Here is a 12390-nt window from a genome sequence, read left to right as displayed (position 1 = left end):
TCTCCTCCTGCCCCCAAAACCTCCCAGCATCAGAGTCTTTTCCAATGAGTCAACTCTTCATGTAAGGTGGCCAAGTATTGGAGTTTCAGCTTTAGCATCAGTCCTTCCAAAGAACACCCAGGACCGATCTCCTTCAGAATGGACTGGTTGGATCTCCTTGCAGTCCAAGGGATTCTCAAGAGTCTTCTCCAACACCACAGTTCAAAAGCATCAATTCTTCGGTGCCCAGCTTGCTTCACAGTCCAAATTTCACATCCGTACATGACAACTGGAAAAACCATAGCCTTGACTAGATGGACCTTAGCTGGCAAAGTAATGTCTCTGCTTTTGAATATGCTATCTTGGTTGGTCATAACTTTCCTTCCAAGGAGTAAGTGTCTTTTAATTTCATGGCTGCAATCACCATCTGCAGTGATTTTGGAGCCCAAAGAAATAAAGTCTGACACTGTTTCCCCATCTATTTCCCATGAAGTGATGGGACCAGATGCCATGATCTTAGTTTTCTGAATGTTGAGCTTGAAGCCAACTTTTTCGCTCTCCTCTTTCACTTTCATCAAGAGGCTTTTTAGTTGCTCTTCACTTTCTGCCATAAGGGTGGTATCATCTGCATATCTGACGTTATTGATATTTCTCCCAGCAATCTTGATTCCAGCTTGTGCTCCTTCCAGCCCAGCATTTCTCATGACATACTCTGAATATAAGTTAATAAGTAGGGTGACAATATACAGCCTTGACGTACTCCTTTTCCCATTTGGAACCAGTCTGTTGTTCCATGTCCAGTTCTAACTATTGCTTCCTGACCCACATATAGGTTTCTCAAGAGGCAGGTCAGGTTATTCCCATCTCTTGAAGAATTTTCCACAGTTTATTGTGAACCACACAGTCAAAGGCTTTGGCATAGTCAATAAAGCAGAAATAGATGTTTTTCTGGAACTCTCTTGCTTTTTTGATGATCCAGCGGATGTTGGCAATTGGATCTCTGGTTCCTCTGCCTTTCCTAAAACCAGCTTGAACATCTGGAAGTTTACGGTTCACGTACTGCTAAAGCCTGGCTTGGAGAATTTTGAACATTACTTTACTAGCATGTGAGATGAGTGCAATTGTGTGGTAGTTTGAACATTCCTTGGCATTGCCTTTCTTTGGGCTAGGTATGAGAACTGACCTTTTCCAGTCCTGTGGCCACTGCTGAGTTTTCCAAATTTGCTGGCATATTGAGTGCGGCACTTTCACAGCATCATCTTTCAGGATTTGAAATAGCTCAACTGAAATTCCATCACCTCCACTAGCTTTGTTCATAGTGATGTTTTCTAAGGACCACTTGACTTCAGATCCCAGGACATCTAGCTCTAGGTGAGTGATAACACCATCGTGATTATCTGGGTTGTGAAGATATATTTTGTGCAGTTCTTCTGTGTATTCTTGCCACCTCTTCTTACTATCTTCTACTTCTATTAGGTCCATACCATTTCTGTCCTTTATTGAGCCCATCTTTGCATGAAATATTCCCTTGGTATCTCTAATTTTCTTGAAGAGACCTCTAGTCTTTCCCATTCTGTTGTTTTCCTCTATTTGCATTTATCGCTGAGGAAAGCTTTCTTATCTCTCCTTGCTATTCTTTGGAACTCTGCATTCAGATGCTTATATCTTTCCTTTTCTCCTTTCCTTTCCAGTTCTCTTCTTTTCGCAGCTATTTGTAAGGCCTCCTCAGACAACCATTGTGCCTTTTTGCATTTCTTTTCCATGGGGATGGTCTTGATCCCTATCTCCTGTACAATGTCATGAACCTCCGTTCATAGCTCATCAGGACGTTCATAGTTCAATAGTTCAATCTCCGTTCATAGTTCAATCTGTCTATCAGATCTAGTCCCTTAAATCTCTTTCTCACTTCCACTGTATAATCATAAGGGATTTTAGGTCATACCTGATTGGTCTAGTGGTTTTCCCTACTTTCTTCAATTTAAGTCTGAATTTGGCCATAAGGAGTTCATGATCTGAGCCACAGTCAGATCCCAGTTGTTTTTGTTGACTGTATAGAGCTTCTCCATCTTTGGCTGCAAAGAGCACAATCAATCTGATTTTGGTGTTGACCATCTGGTGATGTCCATGTGTAGAGTCTTCTCTTGTGTTGTTGGAAGAGGGTGTTTGCAATGACAGTGCATTCTCTTGGCAAAACTCTATTAGCCTTTGCCCTGCTTCATTCCGTATTCCAAGGCCAAATTTGCCTGTTACTCCAGGTGTTTCTTGACTTCCTACTTTTGCATTCCAGTCCCCTATAATGAAAAGGACATCTTTTTTGGGTGTTAGTTCTAAAAGGTCTTGTAGGTCTTCATAGAACCATTCAACTTCAGCTTCTTCAGTGTTACTGGTTGGGGCATAGGCTTGGATTAGTGTGATATTGAATGGTTTGCCTTGGAAATGAACAGAGATTATTCTGTTGTTTTTGAGATTGCATCCAAGTACTGCATTTCAGACTCTTGTTGACCATGATGGCTACTCCATTTCTTCTAAGGGATTTCTGCCCACAGTAGTAGATATAATGGTCATCTGAGTTAAATTCACCCATTCCAGTCCATCTTAGTTCGCTGATTCCTAGAATGTCAGCCTTCACTCTTGCCATCTCCTGTTTGACCACTTCCAATTTGCCTTGATTCATGCACCTAACATTCCAGGTTCCTATGCAATATTGCTCTTTACAGCATCGGACCTTGCTTCTATCACCAGTTACATCCACAGCTGGGTATTGTTTTTGCTTTGGCTCCATCCCTTCATTCTTTCTGGAGTTATTTCTCCACTGATCTCCAGTAGCATATTGAGCACCTACTGACCTGGGGAGCTCCTCTTTTAGTATCCTATCATTTTGCCTTTTCATACTGTTCATGGGGTTCTCAAGGCAAGAATACTGAAGTGGTTTGCCATTCCCTTCTCCAGTGGACCACATTCTGTCAGACCTCTCCACCATGACCCGCCCATCTTGGGTGGCCCCACATGGCCTGGCTTAGTTTCATTGAGTTAGACAAGGCTGTGGTCCATGTGACTAGATTGACTAGTTTTCTGTGAGTATGGTGTCAGTGTCTGCCCTCTGATGCCCTCTAGCAACACCTACTGTCTCACTTGGGTTTCTCTTACCTTGGACGTGGGGTATCTCTTCAGGGCTGCTCCAGCAAAGCACAGATGCTGCTCCTTACCTTGGACAAGGTCACGCCTCCTGACCTTGAATGTGGAGTAGCTCCCTCGGCCCTCCTGCGCCAAGATAATCTAATAATATAGTAGATTATTTCTTTTTAATTTTTGAGTATAGTTGATTTATAATGTTTGTAATTTTAATTTATGTTTATAAACGTAAAATTGTCATTAGTTTCTGTTGTACAATAGTGATTCAGACATATACATATATCCTATCCACTCTTTCCCAAATTTTCTTATATATATTGCTGACTATTGAGCAGAGTTCCCTGTGCTATACAATAGGTCCTCGTTGATTATGGATTTTATAGAGTGTACATGTTAATCCCAATCTCCCCCCACCTTTCCCCTTTGATAACCTTTCGTTTTCAAAATCCATAGTTCTATTTCTCTTTTGTAAATAAGTTCATTTGTATCATTTTTTAGGTTCCACATATAAGTGATACTATATGATATTTATCTTTCTCTCTGACTTTATTTAGTATGATTATCTCTATTACCATGTTGCTGTAAATGGCATTATATCATTGTTTTTATGGCTGGGGAAACATTCCATTGTGTATATATATACCTCATCTTCTGTATCCATTCATCTGTTGATGGACATTGAGGTTGCTTCCATGTCTTGGCTATTGTAAATTGTGCTGCAATGAATATTGAATGCATGTATCTTTTCAAGTTATTTTCTCTGGATGTATACCCAGGAGTTGGCTTGCTGGATCATATAGTAAGTTCTATTTTTAGTTTTTTAAGGAACTTCCAAACTGTTCCCCATAACAATTGTACTGATTTACATTCTCACCAACACTATTGGAGGTTCCCTTTTCTCCACACCCTCTCCAGCGTTTATTGTTTGTAGACTTTTTGATGATGGTAATTCTGACTGCTATGAAAGTGAAAGTGAAGTCGCTCAGTCACTGCTTTAAGGTGAAACCTTATTATAGTTTTGACTTGCATTTCTCTAATAACTAGTGATGTTGAGCATATTTTCCTGTGCTTTTTGACCATCTGTATGTCTTCCTTGGAGAAATGTCTATTTATATCTGCCAATTTTTTGACTGAGTAGTTTGTTTTTTTTCATATATATTGAGTTGAGTTTCATGTATTTGTATATTTTGGAGATTAATCCCCTATTGGTTGCTTCATTCGCAATATTTTCTTTCAGTTCATAGGTTGTCTTTTCGTTTTATGGTTTGTTTTACTGTGCAGAAGCCTGTAAGTTTGATTAGGTCCCAGTTGTTTAGTTTTGCTTTTATTTCTAGTGCCTTGACCTAAGAAAACATTGGTATGATTTATGTCAGAAAATGCTTTACCTATGTTCTCTTCTAGGAGTTTTATGGTGTCATGTTTTATATTTAAGTCTTTAAACCATTTTGAGTTTATTTTTGTATATGGTATTAGAGAATGTTCTAGTTTCATCCTTTTATGTGTAGTTGTCTAGTTTTCCCAGCACCACTTATTAGAGAGACTGTCTTCTCTCCATTGTATACTCTTGCATTTTTTTGCCGTAGGTTGACCATAGGTGTGTGGGGTTATGTTGAGGTATGTTCCTTCTATGCCCACTTTTTGGAGAATTTTTATATTAAATGGGTGTTGAATTTTGTCAAAAGCTTTTCTGCATCTATTGAGATGATCATATGGTTTTTATTCTTCAATTTGTTAATGTGCTATAACGGACTGATTAGCAGATCTTGAAAAATCCTTGCATCCCTGGAATAAATCCAATTGATCATGATCCTTTTAATGTGTTGTTGGATTTGGTTTGCTAGTCTTTTGTTGATGATTTTTGCATCTTTAGTGTTCTTGCCTGGAGAATCCCAGGAATGGGGGAATCCCAGGAACAGGGGAGCCTGGCGGGCTGCCGTCTATGGGGCTGCACAGAGTCGGACATGACTGAAGTGACTTAGCAGCAGCAACAGCAGCAGGGCTTCCCTGGTGGCTCAGAGATTAAAGCGTCTGCCTACAATGCAGGAGACCTGGGTTTGATCCCTGGGTCGGGAAGATCCCCTGGAGAAGGAAATGGCAACCCACCCCAGTATTCTTGCCTGGAGAATCCCATGGGCGGAGGCACCTGGTGGGCTACAGTCCACAGGGTCGCAGAGAGTCAGACATGACTGAGTGACTTAACTTTTGTATCTATTTTTATCAGTGATATTGGCCTGTAATTTGTGTGGGTGGTATCTTTGTCTGATTTTAGTATCAGAGTGATGATGGTCTCATAGAATGAGTTTGGGAGTGTTCCAGTTGTTTAGAACAGGTTCAGAAGGATAGGTGTTAGCTCTTCTCTAAGTGTTTGATGGGATTCGCCTGTGGAGCCATCTTGGGAGATTGTACCTTTCTAAGCATCTGTCCATTTCATTGGCATATAGTTGCTTGTAGTAGTCTTCCATGATCCTTTGTGTTTCTGTGGTGTCTGTTGTAACAGGTATCCTTCTTCATTTCTAATTTTATTGATTTGAGGCCTCCCTTTTTTTCTTGAGAGTCTGGCTAAAGGTTTATCAATGTTTTTATCTTTTCAAAGAACAAGCTTTTAGTTTCATTGATCATTTTTATTGCTTTCATCTCTATTTCATTATCTCTACCCTAATCTTTAAGATTTCTTTCCTTCTATCCTTGGGTTTTGTTTGTTCTTCTTTCTCTAGTTGCTTTAGACATAAAGTTAGGTTGTTTCTTTGTGATTTTTCTGGTTTCCTGAGGTAAAATTGTGCATGTATGTTTGTGCTCAGTCATGTCCAACTCTTTGGGACCCCACTGACTGTGGCCCACCAGGCTCCTCTCTCCGTGAGATTTCCCAAGCAAGAATACTGGCGTGGAAATGAATACATTTCCTGCTCTCAGGAATCTTACCAACTCAGAGATTGAACCCGTGTCTCCTACATTGGTAGGCAGATTCTTTACCACTGCACCAGATTGGAAGCCCAAGATAAGATTGTATTGCTATAAACTTCCTCTTTGAACTGCTTTTGCTACATCCCATAGGATTTGGATCATTGTGTTTTCGCTGTCATTTGTCTCTATGTATTGATTTCCTCTTTGATTTCTTCAGTGATCCATTGGTGTTTTAGCAGCATATTGGTTAGCCTGAACATCTAGGTCTTGTACTTTGTTACTTACTAGTCTGTAACCCTAGCCGCATGACTTGACCTCTCTGAAGCTCAGTTTCCTCATTTGTAAAATAAGGATAGCAGTGACTGCCTCATAAGGCTTGTAAGTGGACTGAATGGGTCAGTACAGAACCTGGCACCTAGGAAGTGCTTTAGGAGTCTCTGTTGTTATTGCTGCCATTGCTATTCTTGGCCTCGTCTGTAGATGGGTCACTTCCAGCCCCGGCATCCTAAGATTCTACAACCTCAAGTCACAATTCCAGCCCCAACTGGCCGAGGAACTTTAGTGTAGTCAGTCACCCCATCTGAGCCATTCAAGCCACCTGTGTGTACATGGAACTAAGAGTGAGTGTCTTTCTCAGTCAGCTAGAGAGAGAAGCAAGGTAAGGTGCTCAAAGAGCCAAGAGACAAAAACCAAAGCCCCATACGATTGCTAAACACTAGTATCAAGGAGACTTTACCACTTTGGTTCTTCTTAAAGCCACCCTGTCAAGGGTATAAATGGTTGATGTTGTTTTGGGGACTCAGTCTGCCCGGGAAACAGAGCCCTCTCTGTTGAGGGCTTTCCTTCCCAAAAATTGAGCCCTCTCCTTCCCAAATCTCCTTCTCTGAGAAATAACTTCATCAAAAACTGATAGCAGAAAAGCCCTTTAAGTATCATGGGACTAGAGTGGGATAGAGGTGACCTGAAGCCCCAGAGCAGCAATGGAGGGGACCCTAGCCCTCAGACAGAGAAATGCAAGGTCCAGTGTGTCTAAGAGCACCAGGGTCGCTTTCAGACTCCCCACTAGTCATCTGGGCAGAAAAGCCAAAGGTTGGAGCTTCTTGCATGAAAGAATCTGGGTCAGCATTGTTACGGCATTATCCAAAGATGGGACTAAGGGCTTGGAGTGGTTGAGGAAGAAGCTTTGAAAACTCAGGGGCTAGTTGTGCCACTTCCTAGCTCCGAACATAGGCAAGGGATAAGTGAGTATATCAGAGCCTCAAATTCCTCGTCTGTAAGTAATGTTAAATATTATTTAATAATATATAATATAGTACTATTATATTATTAGCAATAACATTATCTTGCTAGGTTGTTGGGACAAATTATGTATATTGCATATCTACTAATGTGCTGCGTGCATGCTGAGTCATATCCAATTCTTTATGACCCCATGGACAGTACCTTGCCAGGCTCCTCTGTCCATGGAATTTTCCAGACAAGAATACTGGAATGAGTTGCCATTTCCTTCTCCAGGGAATCTTCCCAACCCAGGGATTGACCTCCTGTCTCTTTCGTCTCCTGCATTGGCAGGTGGTTCCTTTACCACTGTGCCATCTAATGTGCTTTATACTAATATACTGTTACCACACACCCATCACAAACAGAAGCTCAAATAATAATTGTAGTATTAATAATATGAATGTTAATATTACTACTAGTAGTATAATAATAAATGGAGAGCCTCTTAAAAGTAATGCTGGCCCAGTAGTTAGTGGATGAGAATACTAGCTTGAACACAAACCTGCAGAATGATTCCTTACATTAAAAACCCTTTACCCCTCTGTGCCTCAGCCACATGGAGCTGAGTTCTAGTTCTAATGCCAGGACCAGCTGTTATTGTGACCTCGGTCAAGTCACCAAACCGTATCACAATATGTTAGACAATACTTGTGACCCAGCCCTTCTCCAGTGAGGAGGTCTTGAGTGGAAAGATCTTCAGAAAGCATAAAGCAACACTTCAGCATAAGATTTTATTCTTCACCCTCAGTTGTGTGACCATTAGGAACGGGTTTTGAGGTCAACCTCCTCATGAAGTTCTCCTCCCACCAGCCGTCCTGCCCACGGTCCAGTCTTTCCTCTTACTGCACTACTAACCACAACTACTTGCTGCGTTTTGGTGTCACGGACCATGGTCTATATACTACTATTCCCATACGAAAGGTGGCAAGATGACATTCAGAAAGGTTAAACAATTTGTCCTAGGTCACACAGCTAGTACATGACAGAACTGAGGATTCAAAGCCAGTCCTCCCTGCCTCCAAAAACCACCATAGTATACTCTACAAGTTGATGCAATTCCCTTCAGGTCCTGAAGAAGGTTAGTAGTAATAGTAATAGCAGAATCTAAGGATGAGAATTACCTCTAATCCTTAGACAACCCTGCATGTAACAAGTGAGGGAACTGAAGCTCCAAGTCCGAGCAGTTATTTGTCAGCGCTCCTAAGCAGCATCTGGTGATGGCTGCCTTCGGGTCCTCACTTCCAAGGCCACGCTCTCTGCCCACAGTGCTACGTCAACTTGCTCTTCTGGTACCAGTTCTTCTGCGGCTTCTCTGGCTCCACCATGATTGACTACTGGCAGCTGATCTTCTTCAACCTCTTCTTCACTTCCTTGCCTCCTCTTGTCTTCGGAGTCCTGGATAAAGACATCTCTATGGAAACACTCTTGGCAGTGCCCGAACTGTACAAGAGCGGCCAGAACTCCGAGGTAAGGGGATCGGGCGGGCAGGGGGACTGGGAGGTGACCCTCAGCTCGTCCCTGGAGGTGTCAGAGAAGGAGTGCTGGGCTGGAAATCCTGTGTTCTGGTCTCCACTCTGCCACTTACTCCCATGTGACCCAGGAAGTCTGCTCCCTGTTCCTGGCCTGTTTCTCATTTGCTGTTGAAGGTGATGGACCAGGTGGATATTTTTCTTTTTAGTTATTTCTTAATTATATCACACATTAATATGGGGCTGTGCTAGTTAAAGGGGAGGAGGGCTTACAGAAAGACTGCATCACTTTTACCTGATCTTTGCAGGCCTTCAACAGAACCCCCAAGGCTTGGTTTGGGAATCCCTGGGGCTAAAAGCCATCAAAATAGTTTCTTAGAAGGCACAGAGGCCACGCTGATGGCCTAAAGGATTTGGGAAGGTCCTACAGCAGGCAGTCTGACCAGCAAAGACAGGCTGGGAACCTGGATGCAGGAGGCAGTGAGGGAACCTCATGGCCTCAAAGGAGGAGCTCTGGGAAAAGGGATGTCGCTATGCACTAGGGTAGCTCTACACCTCAGATAAGGAGGGCAAAGCCAGATGTGGTGCTTGAGAGCTGGTGAAACTTTGTGGCCAACCAGCGAAGAACCAAGCCCCATATTCACCCAGAGATAGGTGGAGAACAACTTAGCAACCCCAGCCCTTCAGGCGAGGGAGATGTGGAGATGACTACATCCTGGGCCCTTCTCATTGTCCCCTTCCCATAGGTGAGTTGGCTGCATAATGTATCCCTTTAGTATCTAACAGAAACATACACTGTAAATGGTTTCACTGTTCCCAGGGAAGGAAGCACAAAATGAGATGCTTCTGCCCATCTCCAAAGCCACTGAGCTGTCTCTTGGGAACTCGTGATCCTGGGCTGTGATTTAGAGTTCCTTTTCAGATGCTATTCAGCATCTCTTAAGTTTGTATTAGCACTAGTATTAATGATCATTATCAGCCGAGCCCTTTCTAGGTACCAAAGCACAGATGTATTTAGACCTCTTGAAACTCAAGGAAATCTAGCCGGTGTTGTTTTTATCTACTTCCTATGGAAGAAGAAACAATTCCCAAAGTGGTTTAGTGACTTTCTCTAAGGTCGCACAGGCCTGGAACTTGACTTGAGGCCCTGTCACTCCCAGGTCTATGCTCTTGATCATTCCATCGCATTGCCTCTAGGGTAAGAAACATTGTAAGTGCCACGTTGTCAGGCCCAGCCATGCACAGGAAAGCTGCTTACAAGGAACAGAGGCTTGCTCGGATGGTGGTAACTGTCAATGTGTTCTTTCCTGGCAGTGCTATAACCTGCTGACTTTCTGGATCTCCATGGCGGATGCGTTCTACCAGAGCCTCGTCTGTTTCTTTATCCCCTACCTGGTAAGGTGTATGGTCCCATTCTAACCATACCAACAGCAGGGTAGAACTGGTCCTGTTAACATGAAATCCCAGACAAATAGTATCTTTCTGGACACTTCAGAGCAGGGGCTCCAAATAGGAGGCCTGCAGACTCCACCCTACCCAGCATATTCAGAAAGTCAGAATACTGTACCAAAACATCTTAATTTCTGCCAGCTTCAGAAAAATTAAAAGCGGTTATTACACTGGGTCATGGCAAAATCCAGAGTTGACTCACCACCCTGCTTAGATAGGGCCCCTGTTCTCTAGTTTGTCATAGTCCCCACCATGCCCTTTTGTGTCATGCCTAGCCATCTTCACTCGCTCATTTACTGCTTCTTACTTGAACATTGAAGGTATTTGAGTTTACACCTCTTGATTTGTATTCACATTTGTGCTTCCAAGTTCTGATAATAAGAGTTACTACCTTATCTGAAATAAAACAAGAATACAGGGAGCACAGGATACAAGCCCCATCTCAATTCAGTTCCCCAGTTTAAAGAGTGAGAATGTATGTAGCATAGGATATCTGTATTCTTCCCAGACAAAGAGTTCAGATGTAGAGTAATTTGTGCCGGAAAAACAGTGGTATCTGCCTAGTTTCTAGATCACATTCTTTTGCAAACAGCAACATGATGGATATTGAGGAGGCAAGCATTTTGTGCTTTCTCAGACGTTCCCGGTTTACAATACCCTCCCTAATCAGGCCTCTTTTGCCCTTACTATATGATCAACAGACTTACCATTTAGGACTATTCCATCTAGGATGATTTGGACTTTTCACCCTCAGTTCTGGCCTCTGCCTGATCTGCCTTTTCTCTCTCCTTTCAAGAAAACAATTCCCCTTACTACAGTCTCAGCTGATTTCTCATCTCTACTCCCAAAGTGCCTTGTACTTGGTTCCATTTTAGCATTTACACCCTGAAACTGTACCACATTTGTCCTGCCTAGCAGACTCTAAACTCCTTGAAAGTGGACACAGGAGTATCTTTAGCAGTTGGCATTGTGCCTGGTAGGTACTCAATTTTTTGTTTACTCATTCTGCAGAGCTCTGGGATACTCTTCATGGCTTCCTCTGCAAATGCATTTTGAAGAGTTTAGTCCTATCAACTCACTCCTCCTCCTATCTGTCCCTGCAGTCAGTTACACATGACGGTAGCTGGACAGCTTCTCCCCATTCCTTTCCCTCCCTTGACACCTGCCTTCATTGATGGTTTACAATCACTTGGCCAAACTAAGGCCTTCAGTCCATGGGCGCAGCTGACACTGCCTGTTTGTTCCTACTCTGCAGACCTACAAGGACTCTGATATCGACGTTTTTACCTTTGGGACACCCATCAACACCATCTCCCTTGCCACAATCCTCTTGCACCAGGCAATGGAAATGAAGACCTGGGTAAGTGCCCCCAAGCCCTTTGGGCCTAAAAAATTGTGTTCCTCTCCATCGACTGCATGCAGATTTGAGCTGCTTTTCTCCTTATCATTGTCCACTGAATACACACATGCTGAACTCGTACCTATGGTCCACTTTGATAGGGATAAAGTAGAGAAGATAAAATTGCTGGCCTCAACTTGCTCACCATCTAATCAGGATGAAAAAACTAAGACATATAATGCAATGAGGCAGTGTATTGCCAAAACAGGTACTTTCAATTTCAAAATTCATGGGTGTTTGAGAGACAAGGAAAACATCTGACTGACCATACTTGAGGCAATGTTACAGAGGAGTGCTGTCCATTTAATTTGGGGGTAAAAGATTAGAAGATTGTCTCCACATAACATATCTTGAGTATGTCCAAATATCACTTTTTAGTAATTCAAAATGGTAATGCTAGCTTTCTTATTAAATTCAACCAGTCAATGATAATTATAAAAAACATAGAGCTTAAAATTACATGCCAGGTACACACCTGTATGATTTTAATGTACTTTCTTACTTAACTTCCCAAAGCCCTTTAGATAGGATTTTTTTTAGTTAGATATGATTGACACTGATTGACACAGCACTGGATAAGTTTAAGCTGTACAACATAATGACTTGACATACACAGTTGATCCTTGAACAATTTAGGGTTTAGGAGCACCAATCCTCCACACAAGGGAAAATCCACATGCAACTTGACAATTGTCCCACCATATCTGAAGTTCCATATCTGCAGATTCAAGCAACAGTGTATCATGCAGTACTGTAGTATGTATTTAGTGGGAAAAAAAT

General features: G+C 42.3%; 1 protein-coding gene across 1 annotated transcript in view; it reads left to right on the top strand.

The window, feature by feature from the left end:
- Positions 1-12390, top strand: part of ATP10B (ATPase phospholipid transporting 10B (putative)) — a 137636-nt gene that overhangs the window by 109310 nt on the left and 15936 nt on the right. Inside the window, exons 18-20 of the mRNA XM_052644143.1 lie at positions 8560-8760; positions 10077-10157; positions 11467-11571. Coding sequence (XP_052500103.1) covers positions 8560-8760; positions 10077-10157; positions 11467-11571 — 387 coding nt within the window. The remainder of the gene's footprint in view (positions 1-8559; positions 8761-10076; positions 10158-11466; positions 11572-12390) is intronic.

Source organism: Budorcas taxicolor, chromosome 7 (genome assembly GCF_023091745.1).
Source record: "Budorcas taxicolor isolate Tak-1 chromosome 7, Takin1.1, whole genome shotgun sequence".
In the NCBI taxonomy this organism is placed as follows: Eukaryota; Metazoa; Chordata; class Mammalia; order Artiodactyla; family Bovidae; genus Budorcas; species Budorcas taxicolor.
This window is presented reverse-complemented; position numbering and strand designations above follow the sequence as displayed.